The following is a 17,772-nucleotide window of genomic DNA, read 5'->3' as shown; positions in this document are numbered from 1 at the left end:
TTATTTTTCAATTATCTATTTTTGTAAAAAAAAAATAATTACATTTATCGCACGAGCCTACCCACTTGGAAAGGTTCCCCGGAAAGTGCCCCCTGGAGGTCCTATCAAAATTCCGCCGGAACTTTCAACGTATAATTCCGTCGGAATTCCATCGAAGTTCCAAAGAATTTCCGATGGGATTCCGACGGAATTAGGACTCTTAAAAATTTTGAAAAAAGTTAATCGGAATTCCGTCAGAATTCTGTCAGAATCCCATCGGAAATTCTTTGAAACTCCGATGGAATTCCGACGGAATTACGTTGGAGGTTCCGGCGGAAATTCTTTGGAACTTCGATGGAATTCCGACGGAATTACGTTGGAGGTTCCGGCGGAAATTCTTTGGAACTCCGATGGTATTCCGACGGAATTATACGTTGAAAGTTCCGGCGGAATTTTGATAGGACCTCCAGGGGGCACTTTCCGGGGAATCTTTCCAAGTGGGTAGAATTATTTAAAAAAAAAAAAAAAAGTGTGTATGATGACTTACGCGCTAAAAAATAATGACGGAAAAAAAATTAGCGAAGATATTTTTTAAGGGAATTTTTGATGAGAGGAAGCGTGCACATGTACACAAAAAAAAAAAAAAAAATTTTTTTTAAAGGGTGTGCTAGGATGTCTCTTGGAGAACAGCAGCGCTCGATCCAGGTACGGGAATTCCCGGCGATGGTGGCGACGCCGCAACACCAAGATTATGAGTTAACGAATGCCTTCTTAAATCGCAATTTCTACGAAAAACTTTGCCACAATTTGCGCAATGATATGGCTTTATGTCAGTGTGCGTTAATAAATGTGTTTTTAAATTGCTCCTCTGATTGAAACTTCGCGCACAAACTGGACATTTATGCGGCGATTCCTCCATGTGAAGAATTTTATGAACGGCCAATGTTCTACTCTGACAGAATCCCTTCCCACATTCCGCACACTTGAATGGCTTTTCCTTACTGTGAATGTACCTGCAAAAAAAATTACCAAAATTTATTGTATTTTCGTTATTTATTATTATTATTATTATTATTATTATTATTATTATTATTATTATTATTATTTATGTTGTTGTTGTAAAATAGTATAAAGAAGAAGCTTGGAAAAATATCATCATTGATCGTAAAAATAAAATTTGAATCAGAAAACTAATTATTCAACAATGGAAAACAATTATAAAACATGTCTATTATTCTTCAAAGTATTTGCGCCTTTAGTTGAAATCATAAGCGATAATAAAATAGACAATAAATTCATTCTAGAACATGCAGTAATTTTCATTACTTGTCATTAACAACAATATTATTATCTATTGTTGTAAGTTTAGAATAAATTTTTTTTTTATTATTAAAAATAAATCATATATCTTTTCTTCTCAATTTGATTTAGGAATATTAATTTTTTTTTAATAGAGAATTAAAATTTTCTGCTATAATTAAATTTTCAATAATTTAATTGAAAATAATTGCTGCGTTTTCATTAATGACTATAAAATTTAATTATTAATTAAATTTTAATTTATTGTGAAAAAAACAGCAAATTATTTTTAGAAATAAACAAAATTTCTATTTTCTAAATTTATAAACTGTTGCGCATGTGTATATATATAATTATAAATATATGTATATACATATATTATAATTTTTGGAGAATTATTTTCACTTGCCGATACATAAATTTTGGGTTATATATAGTGATTTTACAAATGATTCTTTGAAATTACCAACTTGTGGCAGATGGTGTCAGATAATAAACCTGTTTTCTCATTTTTATGCGCGAGATTTTTTATCTAAACTGACTTAAATTATCCTGAAAAGGCCCGGAAGTCAAAAGAGACACTTGGTTACTAAATTTTTAGTATCAAAATGACACTTGAATTTTTTTTTTGTAAGAATTCAAGATTTATTGTCAACTTAAACATATAATGTTTCCTAAAATTTTCGCTTATAAATTCTACTTTAAAAAAAACACACTTTTTTAACGAGTGAAAAAAAAGTTACATAAATTTTTTTTTTAGTTAATGGTAACATTTTTATGTTAGCAAAAAATAATTTACTTTTTTTTATTTAATAGATATTTACAATAATATTTAAAATATTAATTTTAATATAGTAAAATTTTTTTTTCTCAAACACTATAACGGAAATAAAGTGTTTATAACCGATTTAACCTTTTTTATTGCAGAAAAAATGGGAAATATTAAAGGATCGAAGAATAAAGAATCTTTAAGGACTTTTATGAGTCATAATTTCAAGGATCACGCTGTGTTTTGACTTCACTACCAACTAAAAAAACAGCGAGTAATATTTAAAAATTTATTATTCATTATCTTCTCTTAAAATCCTGTTTTTTTGTTTAAATCCTCTGTTGGCAAATTGAAACAATTATTTTCTAATAATTCACGCTTAAAAAATCAGTTAAAATTTTTTAACACAGAAAATTAAAAGGCATTAAAATAAGCTGCAATGCTTATTATTTTAATACAATTTTGCTTATTTTAATACCAAAATGAATTAAAATAAGCAAAATTGGATTAAAATAATAAGCGTTGCAGCTTATAATTTTCTGTGAATGCATTAAAATGATTCAATTTTGAAAATATAGAATATTTATAATATCTTTAATTTGGATTTTTTTTTAAACAGATTTACAAGATCTGAGCCGCTGCTTTTGCACATTTCTAAACTTAATTTTCATTTAATAACTTGATTCCTCTTTTTTAGCATATCACATGATTTTCTTGATATAAATATTTGATTTATAAAAATAAAATCATTAAGATAAATCCAAAATTGAAAATAAAAATCCCACCTGTGATCACGAAGATGATCTTGCCGACGGAATGCCTTGCCGCAAATATCACAGGAATAGGGCCTTTCATCCGTATGTGTTCTCTCATGAATCAATAGATTATAGCTCTTTGTAAATTGTCGATTGCAAAATTTGCAAATAAATTGTTTCTTGGGCCTTGCAGCACGGCAATTTCTTTGCATTAAATTAACATCTGTATTTGATGTTGATGTCGCTTGTAACGTCGAACTTTGCACCAATTGTCCCGTTGTTGTGGTAGTGGTATTATTATTGCCCGTCGGTAAAATTTGACTACCACCATCCGATACTATTCGTTGCAAAAGTACATCATGATTTGACGAAATTGAATTCTCCCTTAATATTGTTGTATCATCATCATCGTCAAGTAGTGCTAAATCCTCCTCTGGATCGGTGACAAAATCAAGATGTGATCCATCATCTTCGTCTAAGGAATTTGATTGGAGTATATGATCCAAACCTAAATGATCTGTTTTTGTCAAAGAACCAAAGGTCATTGAGCAACGCTGACTAGGTCCAGTTGATGATACAGTTGCAGCTCCACTTGCATGAAGACGATGAAGAGTTAGATAGGTCTCGAGTGCTTGTAGATTGAGTGCAGCTGCTGCAGCATGACCAGGGGGTAAGAGGGCAACCCTTTGTAGGGCAGCGAGTAATGCCCCTTGAAGCCCCAGGGTTGATATTGATGATGGGGTTGAAGATGATGATGATGATGATACATTTGTCGCCCCACTCGCGTGAAGTCTTTGGAGGGTCAAGTAAGTTTGTACGCTTTGTAAAACACTTTGTAGAGTTAAACCCGTTGTCTCCGTTGATGAGACTGATTCAAGATCAGATGTTGTTTTTGTCATCTCGCGCTGATCTTGCTGCATTGTCTATTTTTAGAAATTTAAATCACACCTCTCACATTGATTCAATATCAAGAAGAATTAATTGATCACTGATAAAATGGGCGCGTGTCCGTTGGCATCTTTGGGAACAAGACGCAAGTTGTTGGCGTTACGAAAGCGCCTTCGCGACTGCTTCAGCAACTCGCTGACGAGCGCTGCTGGTGGAGCCACCTGACGGCAGGTATCTGAGATTCACATTGGGCCCACTCGTCCCCATTGCATCTTGTACAGCTGGGACTTGGCGGCCTGGCAACACACACGCGCCTTCACATTTGCGGGGGAGTACCCTCTGGCATTAAGCGTGCGCTATCATACACCCAATTCTCCAATTGATGTATACAATTTATATTATATACCTTAACCTTAAAAAAAGAATGGGAAAAAAATAATATTTTTCGGGAGTCTTAATCTTAATAGATATTTTTTATAACGTATTTCTAATCCATTTGGATTAGGTTAAAGAAATACAAGAGGGATTTAATGCGGAAAAGATCGACAACTAAAGGGAATTTTGCTCTTCGTGCCGCGCCGTACCATTTCACATTGACTTGACTGTAAAGCCGCAACAATTTACGACGGCAATTAATGCGCGAGAGTAAACCGTGTATAGCGCCTATAGTTAGCTGCTCTTTACCGGTACCTTCTCACTCTCTTTCTTTCTCTTCAGCCATCTCCCTCTCCTTCAAGTCATCTCTCTTTTTCTCTCTCTCTCCTTCTCATCGTCCTTTTCTCGCGTAGAGGGCAGACTAAATAATATTATAGGTGGTGTTCTCACGGTCCCGGGACGCCCGCGGGCCAACATGCACCCCTCCCCGCAACATCGCCCACGCCGGGACCTTAGCCACGGGTGTGCAAAGAGATCCGACGACTGGCTAAAAGAGAGAGAGAGAGAAAAAGAGAGAAAGACGCATGGGTCATAGGTCAGCTCGCGCTCGCTGACCGTCACCGACCGACGGTTCCTTCTCCTCCCAAGACTCGTTTCCTCCTCTTCGTCCTTTTCTTTTCCTTCATCATTGGTACTAGTATATCCTATCCACCGTTCCCTTATTCTTCTTCTTCTTCTTCTTGAAGTAAAAGATGCACGCTTAATCACCCGCACTGACTCTCACCGCACAACTGACTGACCGACTGGAACGAGATTCATTCTGTTACCCACACATTCTCTTCTTATTCTGGTTTATCGTATATATGTACTTTGGGGAAGATGTCTTTTACGCAATGAAGAACCGTGATCGTTAAAACTGGTTGATTTAGTGTTGAGGACAAAAGTGTGTGTATATACTCTTTGCGAGATGAAGTTAATGAAAAAAAAGAAGAAGAAAAATAAGACTGAAGGCATGACGAATTGCTTCTCTCTTTTTTGTATGCGTATAGAATTAAAGAAAGCTGTTTTACGCATTTGTGATTTTCTTTCACTATAGGCGCGTTTCTTTTCATATTAAAAAGAATATAAATTTTTTAATTAATTACACAGGAAATATTGCCGTAGTAACTGTTGCCATAGTTACGGCTGCCATAGTAGCTATTGCCTTAGTAACTATTGCCGCATTGTAACTATTGCCATAGTAACAATTGCCGCATAATATCAATTGCCGTAGTAACTGTTGCCATTGTAACCGTTGCCATAGTTACGGCTGCCATAGTAGCTATTGCCGTAGTAACAATTGCCGCATTGTAACTATTGCCATAGTAACAATTGCCGCACAATATCAATTGCCGTAGTAACTATTGTCATAGTAACTATTGCCGCATTGTAACTACTTTGCTATAGTAACTATTGCCGCATAGTAACAATTGCTCTAGTAACTATTGTCGTAGTAACTGTTGTCGTAGTAACTATTGCCGCATTGTAACTACTTTGCTATAGTAACTATTGCCGTAGTAACTATTGCCGCATAATAACAATTGCCATAGTAACTATTGCCGCATAGTAACAATTGCCGTAGTAACTATTGCCGTAGTAACTATTGCCGCATAGGAACTATTGCCGCATTGTAACTACTTTGCTATAGTAACTATTGCCGCATAGTAACAATTGCCGTAGTAACTGTTGCCATTGTAACCGTTGCCATAGTTACGGCTGCCATAGTAGCTATTGCCGTAGTAACAATTGCCGCATTGTAACTATTGCCATAGTAACAATTGCCGCATAATATCAATTGCCGTAGTAACTGTTGCCATTGTAACCGTTGCCATAGTTACGGCTGCCATAGTAGCTATTGCCGTAGTAACAATTGCCGCATTGTAACTATTGCCATAGTAACAATTGCCGCACAATATCAATTGCCGTAGTAACTATTGTCATAGTAACTATTGCCGCATTGTAACTACTTTGCTATAGTAACTATTGCCGCATAGTAACAATTGCTCTAGTAACTATTGTCGTAGTAACTATTGCCGCATAGTAACAATTGCCGTAGTAACTATTGTCATAGTAACTATTGCCGCATAGGAACTATTGCCGCATTGTAACTACTTTGCTAGAGTAACTATTGCCGCATAGTAACAATTGCCGTAGTAACTGTTGTCGTTGTAACTATTGCCGCATTGTAACTACTTTGCTATAGTAACTATTGCCGTAGTAACTATTGCCGCATAATAACAATTGCCATAGTAACTATTGCCGCATAGTAACAATTGCCGTAGTAACTATTGCCGTAGTAACTATTGCCGCATAGGAACTATTGCCGCATTGTAACTACTTTGCTATAGTAACTATTGCCGCATAGTAACAATTGCCGTAGTAACTGTTGCCATTGTAACCGTTGCCATAGTTACGGCTGCCATAGTAGCTATTGCCGTAGTAACAATTGCCGCATTGTAACTATTGCCATAGTAACAATTGCCGCATAATATCAATTGCCGTAGTAACTGTTGCCATTGTAACCGTTGCCATAGTTACGGCTGCCATAGTAGCTATTGCCGTAGTAACAATTGCCGTATTGTAACTATTGCCATAGTAACAATTGCCGCACAATATCAATTGCCGTAGTAACTATTGTCATAGTAACTATTGCCGCATTGTAACTACTTTGCTATAGTAACTATTGCTGCATAGTAACAATTGCTCTAGTAACTATTGTCGTAGTAACTATTGCCGCATAGTAACAATTGCCGTAGTAACTATTGTCATAGTAACTATTGCCGCATAGGAACTATTGCCGCATTGTAACTACTTTGCTAGAGTAACTATTGCCGCATAGTAACAATTGCCGTAGTAACTGTTGTCGTAGTAACTATTGCCGCATTGTAACTACTTTGCTATAGTAACTATTGCCGTAGTAACTATTGCCGCATAATAACAATTGCCATAGTAACTATTGCCGCATAGTAACAATTGCCGTAGTAACTATTGCCGCATAGGAACTATTGCCGCATTGTAACTACTTTGCTATAGTAACTATTGCCGCATAGTAACAATTGCCGTAGTAACAATTGCCGTAGTAACTATTGCCGTAGTAACTATTGCCGCATAGTAACAATTGCCGTAGTAACTATTTCCGCATAGTAACAATTGCCGTAGGAACTATTGCCGTAGTAGCTATTGCCGCATAGTAACAATTGCCGTAGTAACTATTGCCGCATAGTAACAATTGCCGTAGTAACTATTGCCGCATAGGAACTATTGCCGCATTGTAACTACTTTGCTATAGTAACTATTGCCGCATAGTAACAATTGCCGTAGTAACAATTGCCGTAGTAACTATTGCCGTAGTAACTATTGCCGCATAGTAACAATTGCCGTAGTAACTATTTCCGCATAGTAACAATTGCCGTAGGAACTATTGCCGTAGTAGCTATTGCCGCATAGTAACAATTGCCGTAGTAACTATTGCCGCATAGTAACAATTGCCGTAGTAACTATTGCTTGCCGCATAGTAACTATTGCCATAGTAACCGATCCCATAGTAACCTTGTAAAATATACGCGAAATAATTCCTCTTTTAATATATAATATTAATTTTGATACATCTATATAAGTGTGAAGAAAGTAAAAAAGGGAGTGTTAAGGGGAGAGAAAAAAAGGGCTGAAAAAGAGGTGAAGATGCGTTAAAATGAAGGTGGTTGGTAGCGATCTAATTATCTACGCGGCAGGGATTCGCGACCTCCCCCAGTGCAAAAGGGAAACAAGAGCACCGAGACTGTATATATATATATATAATATGCCTTTGACAGCATGCGGAGAAACTTGTGCACTGCACACTCCGATCTTTCATAGCGCAGTCATAATGTGAAACGCCTATTTTACACACAAAACGACTAAGATTTACTATAAATATTTATTTGATTAATTATTTACCCGAGTATTTACCTTTAAAATCGAAATTAACAAATTTTTCCTATATATATTTTTTCACTTTAAAAAAAATTTTTTCCAAACTTATTTTACGGCATACACAGAAAATTAAAAGGCATTAAAATAAGCTGCAACGCTTATTATTTTAATCCAATTTTGCTTATTTTAATACCAAAATGGATTATAAAATAAGCAAAATTGGATTAAAATTATAAGCGTTGCAGCTTATTTTAATGCCTTTTAATTTTATGTGTGTAGATATATACATATATTATAAACTCCTGCAAAGAAAAGATTATTTTTTAAAAACATATTTAAAAAATTCATTTTAGAAGACTGATTTTAAATATATTTATGAATATTCAAAGAATTTGTGAATTTTATTTTAGAAGAAAAAAAATAATTTGTTTCTCCATTGCGAGAGATATATTTATAATAAGCCAAGAGACAAGATCATAAAGAAAATAAAAAAATGGGGTGGTTAGGATATTCATATATATGTATATAAGCGGGATGTTTTTTGCCACTGGTCGTTTGCATGTGCCCGCGGACAAGACGATTATGACGACGTTTATGTCAAGGCATTTTACAAAGAAATTTATACTGTTGCCCACGAATCTTCTTTTCATCGGTAGTACATTATCATTATATTAAAATGCAATATTTTCGTTTTTAAAACGTGGGCGTGAAATCACGATGTCGACCCCCATACAGAGTCAAATTCCGCGCACGTCTTATTATTATCATCTTAAAACTTCTATAAATTTACTATAACTTGAAAACTTGGCATTTTGATTTACTCTGTATACAGAAATAGTTAACAAGTTCTGAATATTAACGAAATTTTAGGCATCATAAATGCATAAATAATATTATTACGATTTAGTTTTCTAATAAATCCCTTCGCAACATTGCCTCAAGATTCTAATATTGGAATTCCAAAAATAATGATAATATTGAGGCAATGTTGGCAATATAGCTGAAATTTTAGGTACTGTGGAGGAATCATCATACTGCTGCATCTGAAACAGAAAAAAAGATTAAAAGTTTTATATTTAACAATTTTGCAAAATTAAAAAAAAAAATTCTCTCCAGCGGGGAATCGAACCCCGGTCTCCCGCGTGACAGGCGGGGATACTGACCACTATACTACTGAAGATAGGGGTACTGTAGACCTCAACTCAAAATGGCGCGAGCGATGATGACGTCATATTTAGAACTGAAGAGCCACCACACGTGAAAAGCGGGAATTAACCTGAAATTTTTTTCACCGGGAAAAAAATTCTAAGTAATATTATTTTAAATTACATATAGTATTAAGAATTTTTTTTTTATAATTATCCTTTATTTTTCTTAATTAATAAAGTCACTTTTTTATTTTGCATTAAAATTTTTCAATAAAATTGAAAATTCCAAAAAATAATTCAATCAATGAAATAAATATAATGAATTTGAAATTATTTTAAATGTATATGGAAGGGATATTTCTATACCTGCGTCCCAAGCTGTATGTTTACATTGAAGAACAAAGGATATAAATTTCGATGATAATAAACAATGTGATTGGAAAATCACAAAGGCAATTAAATTAGTTGCAATTTACGCATTGACCTGTTTAGACCTTCTCAACGTGCGAGTGTAAATTTTGTAATTTCTCTCTGTTAAATTATTATTATTAATTATTTCTTATTTTTATATTTAAAGTATTTCTATTAAAAAAAAATTTTGTTACTAAATTTATTTAGCAGACAAATAATTATTATTATTATTTATGCCAGGAAAACGGAGAATTTTATTTTAAAGTTTTAAGTTGTCAACTTTTGAAAAGTTACTTTTTATAATAATTTGACCATTATTTATACATAATTAGTTATTCTACATTAATGCTACATCTATGGCAGATAAAAATATAAAATGCTCTTGTTCGCAAGCAAAAATATATCTATGGGGGTTCTTGAATTGGAAATACAAATATGATATTTTCAACACTGTTATGTTTCCAGTTTATACCTTAAGTCCAACATATATATATATCACATAATTTACCTCGAATCAAGAAGTTGTATAAGGTGACTTTGGGATCCGTGGAGAATCTTTGGAGATAAAGAAGGAAACGTATCTCCAGGAGGTGAAGCGTGATTCCATTAGTCAGAACCTCACCACTGTTTTCAATATATATATACATATATGCATTCAAAAGTCCGGTTTATATAGTTTGGAATTATAAAGTCTACCTTCCCAAATCTTGAATATATATATATACCATCGTTCCAAAACGACAAAATTTATTACTAACTTTTCTCTGCTCCCGGAGATACCCAATATTCTACAATGTCAGGTTTCATTTTTTATATTTTTTTTCACCTTGTGCATAATTTAATGAGGAGGCAGTGAGTTTATAAAGAATGAGAATTTATAAAGAAGCTGCTAGAGGAATTTAAAAAGAACTGGGAAATATTGTCAATTTATGGATGAAATTAGAGGCCGGGATTTATTGCCAATTTATGCAATTTCAATATAGAGTTGTTAACGAAATTAGTAAATGATGAAAGATTATATGAAATTTCAATTTCCTACCTTGTATTTTAATTTTCAATACTTAAATTTTACAATGAATTGATAAAATATCCTAAATCTTTTTTTTTTAATTCAATTTAAATATGTCAACTGTCAACAAAATTGTCTGTTCCTTAAATAGTATACCAATAAATTTCCCTTTCTAGAGAATTAAAATAGAAATTTAGTTTTTTTAGGTAATATCGAAAAATTTAGATATGTTTCATAATCTCTTAAACAATATATATCGTAGTAATAATAACAAATTCTGCATAAAGATGTAACAATATTAAACAATTCGATAGGAAGAATATTGATTTAAAATGCAACATTAAAAAACGTTCCATTCATAAATTAAGCCATTAAAAGAAGACTCAAAATTTTAATAATGAGAATCTTTCGGTAATAATAAATAATAAAAAGATAGGAACACAAGTCTTTGGGTCGCAAAGGTATATATTTCGTATATAGTATAAAGAGTTCGCAAATTTAAAAATGCTTTAGCACGGTAGTCAGAGGAAGATTCAAAAAACGACGGGGAGCCAGTCTCAGGGATAGAGAAAAATACTGCGATGATTTGTCATAAATAGAACTCGAGAAATATTCAACGAACTAGGTATAATCCCATATACTCTTGGTTCATTCCATTAACTATTTCGCTTTTACTGCGTGCCCAAAAGGAACCACCACATCGGTATTCCGACGATGGAACAAGATTCATGCATAAATTTGTTTAAAATGATTTATTAGTAACATATCAATACTACGAATTTGGCAGATTCATTTAGTTCACGTGAAAAACAGAAACCATCATATAATGATTTAGATTCTATAAAAAAGTGCGCCATACATTCCATATACAAGACTCTCAACTTAAGACTTTCACGGTGTTCCGGAACAATTATCTCTCAAATTTAATTTTTTGAAAATTTCTTCAAAATTTATTTGTGTGTTGCTCAGCATCCGCTAGACCAACCATAAAGTGCGCCATACATTTTTTGTTCGAGACTTTTTGCTCAATTTTTTGGGATTATTCCCGAGTCAGTATCTGGCAAATTTTTTTTTTCGAAAATTTTTCCCCAGTTTTAGTGAGTGTAGCTCAGCATCCGCTGGACCAATCAAAAAGTGCGCCATACATTATTTGTTCGAGACTTTTTGCTCAATTTTTTGGCATTATTCCCGAGTCAGTATCTGGCAAATTTTTTTTTTCGAAAATTTTTCCCCAGTTTTAGTGAGTGTAGCTCAGCATCCGCTGGACCAATCAAAAAGTGCGCCATACATTATTTGTTCGAGACTTTTTGCTCAATTTTTTGGCATTATTCCCGAGTCAGTATCTGGCAAATTTTTTTTTTCGAAAATTTTTCCCCAGTTTTAGTGAGTGTAGCTCAGCATCCGCTGGACCAATCAAAAAGTGCGCCATACATTTTTTGTTCGAGACTTTTTGCTCAATTTTTTGGCATTATTCCCGAGTCAGTTTCTGGCAAATTTTTTTTTTCGAAAATTTTTCCCCAGTTTTAGTGAGTGTAGCTCAGCATCCGCTGGACCAATCAAAAAGTGCGCAATACATTATTTGTTCGAGACTTTTTGCTCAATTTTTTGGCATTATTCCCGAGTCAGTATCTGGCAAATTTTTTTTTTCGAAAATTTTTCCCCAGTTTTAGTGAGTGTAGCTCAGCATCCGCTGGACCAATCAAAAAGTGCCCCATACATTTTTTGTTCGAGACTCCCGGGTTAAGACTTTGGCGGTATTCCCGATTAATTATCTCGCAAATTTAATTTTTCAAAATTTTTTAAAATTTTTTAAAAAATTTATCTCAGTGTAGCTCAGCATCCGCTGGACCAATCAAAAAGTGCGCTATACATTTTTTGTTCGAGACTCTCGGGTTAAGACTTTAGCGGTATTCCTGATCAATTATCTCGCAAATTTAATTTTTCTAAATTTTTTAAAAAATTAATCTGAGTGTAGCTCAGCATCCGCTGGACCAATCAAAAAGTGCGCCATACATTTTTTGTTCGAGACTTTTTGCTCAATTTTTTGGCATTATTCCCGAGTCAGTTTCTGGCAAATTTTTTTTTTCGAAAATTTTTCCCCAGTTTTAGTGAGTGTAGCTCAGCATCCGCTGGACCAATCAAAAAGTGCGCCATACATTATTTGTTCGAGACTTTTTGCTCAATTTTTTGGCATTATTCCCGAGTCAGTATCTGGCAAATTTTTTTTTTCGAAAATTTTTCCCCAGTTTTAGTGAGTGTAGCTCAGCATCCGCTGGACCAATCAAAAAGTGCCCCATACATTTTTTGTTCGAGACTCCCGGGTTAAGACTTTGGCGGTATTCCCGATTAATTATCTCGCAAATTTAATTTTTCAAAATTTTTTAAAATTTTTTAAAAAATTTATCTCAGTGTAGCTCAGCATCCGCTGGACCAATCAAAAAGTGCGCTATACATTTTTTGTTCGAGACTCTCGGGTTAAGACTTTAGCGGTATTCCTGATCAATTATCTCGCAAATTTAATTTTTCTAAATTTTTTAAAAAATTAATCTGAGTGTAGCTCAGCATCCGCTGGACCAATCAAAAAGTGCGCCATACATTTTTTGTTCGAAACTTTTTCCCTATTTTATTGGTGGTATTCCGGAGCAATTATCTCGCAAATTTAATTTTTCTAAATTTTTTCCAAATTTGTTTTCTAGTGTAGCTCAGCATCCGCTGGACCAATCAAAATGTGCGCCATACATTTTTTGTTCAGAACTTTCTTCTAACTACTTTAGCGGTATTACCGAACGATTATGTAGTGAATTTAATTTTTCGAAAATTTTTCCAAAATATTTTTGAGTGTAGCTCAGCATCCGCTGGACCAATCAAAAAGTGTGCCATACATTTTTTGTTCGAAACTTTTTCCCTATTTTATTGGTGGTATTCCGGAGCAATTATCTCGCAAATTTAATTTTTCTAAATTTTTTCCAAATTTGTTTCCTAGTGTAGCTCAGCATCCGCTGGACCAATCAAAATGTGCGCCATACATTTTTTGTTCGCTACTTTTTGCTAAAGACTTTGGCAATATTCCCGAACGATTATCTCGCAAATTTAATTTTTCGAAAATTTTTCAAAAATATTTTTGAGTGTAGCTCAGCATCCGCTGGACCAATCAAAAAGTGCGCCATACATTTTTTGTTCAGAACTTTCTTCTAACTACTTTGGCGGTATTCCCGAACAATTATGTCGTGAATTTAATTTTTCGAAAATTTTTCCAAAATATTTGTAAGTGTAGCTCAGCATCCGCTGGACCAATCAAAAAGTGCGCCATACATTTTTTGTTCGAAACTTTTTCCCTATTTTATTGGTGGTATTCCGGAGCGATTATCTCGCAAATTTAATTTTTCTAAATTTTTTCCAAATTTGTTTTCTAGTGTAGCTCAGCATCCGCTGGACCTATCAAAATGTGCGCCATACATTTTTTGTTCGCTACTTTTTGCTAAAGACTTTGGCGGTATTCCCGAACGATTATCTCGCAAATTTAATTTTTCGAAAATTATTCCAAAATATTTTTGAGTGTAGCTCAGCATCCGCTGGACCAATCAAAAAGTGCACTATACATTTTTTGTTCGGAACTTTTTGACTATTTTATTGGTGATATTCCCGACCGAAAATCTGTGAAATTTAATTTTTTGTAATTTTTTCCAAATTTGTTTTTTACTGTAGCTCAGTATCCGCTGGACCAATCAAAAAGGGCGCCATACATTTTTTGTTCAGAACTTTCTTCTAACTACTTTGGAGGTATTCCCGAACAATTATGTCGTGAATTTAATTTTTCGAAAATTTTTCCAAAATATTTTTACGTGTAGCTCAGCATCCGCTGGACCAATCAAAAAGTGCGCCATACATTTTTTGTTCGAAACTTTTTCCCTATTTTATTGGTGGTATTCCGGAGCGATTATCTCGCAAATTTAATTTTTCTAAATTTTTTCCAAATTTGTTTTCTAGTGTAGCTCAGCATCCGCTGGACCAATCAAAATGTGCGCCATACATTTTTTGTTCGCTACTTTTTGCTAAAGACTTTGGCGGTATTCCCGAACAATTATCTCGCAAATTTAATTTTTCGAAAATTTTTCAAAAATATTTTTGAGTGTAGCTCAGCATCCGCTGGACCAATCAAAAAGTGCGCCATACATTTTTTGTTCGAGACTCCTGGGTTAAGACTTTGGCGGTATTCCCGATCAATTATCTCGCAAATTTAATTTTTCAAAATTTTTTAAAAAATTTATCGGAGTGTAGCTCAGCATCCGCTGGACCAATCAAAAAGTGCGCCATACATTTTTTGTTCGAGACTCCCGGGTTAAGACTTTGGCGGTATTTTAGATCAATTATTTCGCAAATTTAATTTTCTAAAATTTTTTAAAAAATTTACCTGATTGTAGCTCAGCATCCGCTGGACCAATAAAAAAGTGCGCCATACATTTTTTGTTCGAAACTTTTTCCCTATTTTATTGGTGGTATTCCGGAGCGATTATCTCGCAAATTTAATTTTTCTAAATTTTTTCCAAATTTGTTTTCTAGTGTAGCTCAGCATCCGCTGGACCAATCAAAATGTGCGCCATACATTTTTTGTTCGCTACTTTTTGCTAAAGACTTTGGCGGTATTCCCGAACGATTATCTCGCAAATTTAATTTTTCGAAAATTTTTCAAAAATATTTTTGAGTGTAGCTCAGCATCCGCTGGACCAATCAAAAAGTGCGCCATACATTTTTTGTTCGAGACTCCCGGGTTAAGACTTTGGCGGTATTCCCGATCAATTATCTCGCAAATTTAATTTTTCAAAATTTTTTAAAAAATTTATCGGAGTGTAGCTCAGCATCCGCTGGACCAATCAAAAAGTGCGTTATACATTTTTTGTTCGAGACTCCCGGGTTAAGACTTTGGCGGTATTTCCGATCAATTATCTCGCAAATTTAATTTTTCAAATTTTTTAAAAAATTTATCTGAGTGTAGCTCAGCATCCGCTGGACCAATCAAAAAGTGCGCCATACATTTTTTGTTCAGAACTTTCTTCTAACTACTTTGGCGGTATTACCGAACGATTATGTCGTGAATTTAATTTTTCGAAAATTTTTCAAAAATATTTTTGAGTGTAGCTCAGCATCCGCTGGACCAATCAAAAAGTGCGCCATACATTTTTTGTTCGCTACTTTTTGCTAAAGACTTTGGCGGTATTCCCGATCGATTATCTCGCAAATTTAATTTTTCGAAAATTTTTCCAAAATATTTTTGAGTGTAGCTCAGCATCCGCTGGACCAATCAAGAAGTGCGCCATACATTTTTTGTTCGAGACTCCCGGGTTAAGACTTTGGCGGTATTTTAGATCAATTATTTCGCAAATTTAATTTTTTAAAATTTTTTAAAAAATTTATCTGATTGTAGCTCAGCATCCGCTGGACCAATCAAAAAGTGCGCCATACATTTTTTGTTCGAGACTCCCGGGTTAAGACTTTGGCGGCATTCCTTATCAATTATCTTGCAAATTTAATTTTTCAAATTTTTTTAAAAAATTTATCTCAGTGTAGCTCAGCATCCGCTGGACCAATCAAAAAGTGCGCCATACATTTTTTGTTCGACACTTTTTCCCTATTTTATTGGTGGTATTCCGGAGCGATTATCTCGCAAATTTAATTTTTCTAAATTTTTTCCAAATTTGTTTTCTAGTGTAGCTCAGCATCCGCTGGACCAATCAAAATGTGCGCCATACATTTTTTGTTCGCTACTTTTTGCTAAAGACTTTGGCGGTATTCCCGAACGATTATCTCGCAAATTTAATTTTTCGAAAATTATTCCAAAATATTTTTGAGTGTAGCTCAGCATCCGCTGGACCAATCAAAAAGTGCGCTATACATTTTTTGTTCGGAACTTTTTGACTATTTTATTGGTGATATTCCCGACCGAAAATCTGTGAAATTTAATTTTTTGTAATTTTTTCCAAATTTGTTTTTTACTGTAGCTCAGTATCCGCTGGACCAATCAAAAAGTGCGCCATACATTTTTTGTTCAGAACTTTCTTCTAACTACTTTGGCGGTATTACCGAACGATTATCTCGTGAATTTAATTTTTCGAAAATTTTTCCAAACTTGTTTCCTAGTGTAGCTCAGCATCCGCTGGACCAATCAAAATGTGCGCCATACATTTTTTGTTCGCTACTTTTTGCTAAAGACTTTGGCGGTATTCCCGAACGATTATCTCGCAAATTTAATTTTTCGAAAATTTTTCAAAAATATTTTTGAGTGTAGCTCAGCATCCGCTGGACCAATCAAAAAGTGCGCCATACATTTTTTGTTCAGAACTTTCTTCTAACTACTTTGGCGGTATTCCCGAACAATTACGTCGTGAATTTAATTTTTCGAAAATTTTTCCAAAATATTTTTAAGTGTAGCTCAGCATCCGCTGGACCAATCAAAAAGTGCGCCATACATTTTTTGTTCGAAACTTTTTCCCTATTTTATTAGTGGTATGCCGGAGCGATTATCTCGCAAATTTAATTTTTCTAAATTTTTTCCAAATTTGTTTTCTAGTGTAGCTCAGCATCCGCTGGACCAATCAAAATGTGCGCCATACATTTTTTGTTCGCTACTTTTTGCTAAAGACTTTGGCGGTATTCCCGAACGATTATCTCGCAAATTTAATTTTTCGAAAATTTTTCAAAAATATTTTTGAGTGTAGCTCAGCATCCGCTGAACCAATCAAAAAGTGCGCCATACATTTTTTGTTCGCTACTTTTTGCTAAAGACTTTGGCGGTATTCCCGAACGATTATCTCGCAAATTTAATTTTTCGAAAATTTTTCAAAAATATTTTTGAGTGTAGCTCAGCATCCGCTGGACCAATCAAAAAGTGCGCCATACATTTTTTGTTCAGAACTTTCTTCTAACTACTTTGGCGGTATTCCCGAACAATTACGTCGTGAATTTAATTTTTCGAAAATTTTTCCAAAATATTTTTAAGTGTAGCTCAGCATCCGCTGGACCAATCAAAAAGTGCGCCATACATTTTTTGTTCGAAACTTTTTCCCTATTTTATTAGTGGTATGCCGGAGCGATTATCTCGCAAATTTAATTTTTCTAAATTTTTTCCAAATTTGTTTTCTAGTGTAGCTCAGCATCCGCTGGACCAATCAAAATGTGCGCCATACATTTTTT

General features: G+C 34.2%; 1 protein-coding gene and 1 non-coding gene across 2 annotated transcripts; both read right to left on the bottom strand.

Annotated features, from left to right (window-relative positions):
- Positions 1 to 498: 498 nt before the first annotated feature.
- LOC127287664 (zinc finger protein 410-like) lies at positions 499 to 4,856 on the bottom strand. Its single transcript, XM_051314721.1, has 2 exons — positions 2,833 to 4,856; positions 499 to 992 (listed from the first exon to the last, which is right to left on the bottom strand). The coding sequence occupies exons 1-2, from the start codon at positions 3,720 to 3,722 to the stop codon at positions 647 to 649; spliced, it is 1,236 nt and encodes a 411-aa protein (XP_051170678.1). The 5' UTR covers positions 3,723 to 4,856; the 3' UTR covers positions 499 to 646.
- A 4,268-nt stretch (positions 4,857 to 9,124) lies between these two features.
- On the bottom strand, positions 9,125 to 9,196 carry Trnad-guc (transfer RNA aspartic acid (anticodon GUC)). Its single transcript has one exon. It is a non-coding gene; the product is annotated as a tRNA-Asp (tRNA).
- Between the last annotated feature and the right edge of the window lie 8,576 nt (positions 9,197 to 17,772).

This window comes from Leptopilina boulardi, unplaced genomic scaffold (genome assembly GCF_019393585.1).
Source record: "Leptopilina boulardi isolate dan_hultmark-lab unplaced genomic scaffold, ZJU_Lbou_2.1 LbouV2_372, whole genome shotgun sequence".
NCBI lineage: Eukaryota > Metazoa > Arthropoda > Insecta > Hymenoptera > Figitidae > Leptopilina > Leptopilina boulardi.
This window is presented reverse-complemented; position numbering and strand designations above follow the sequence as displayed.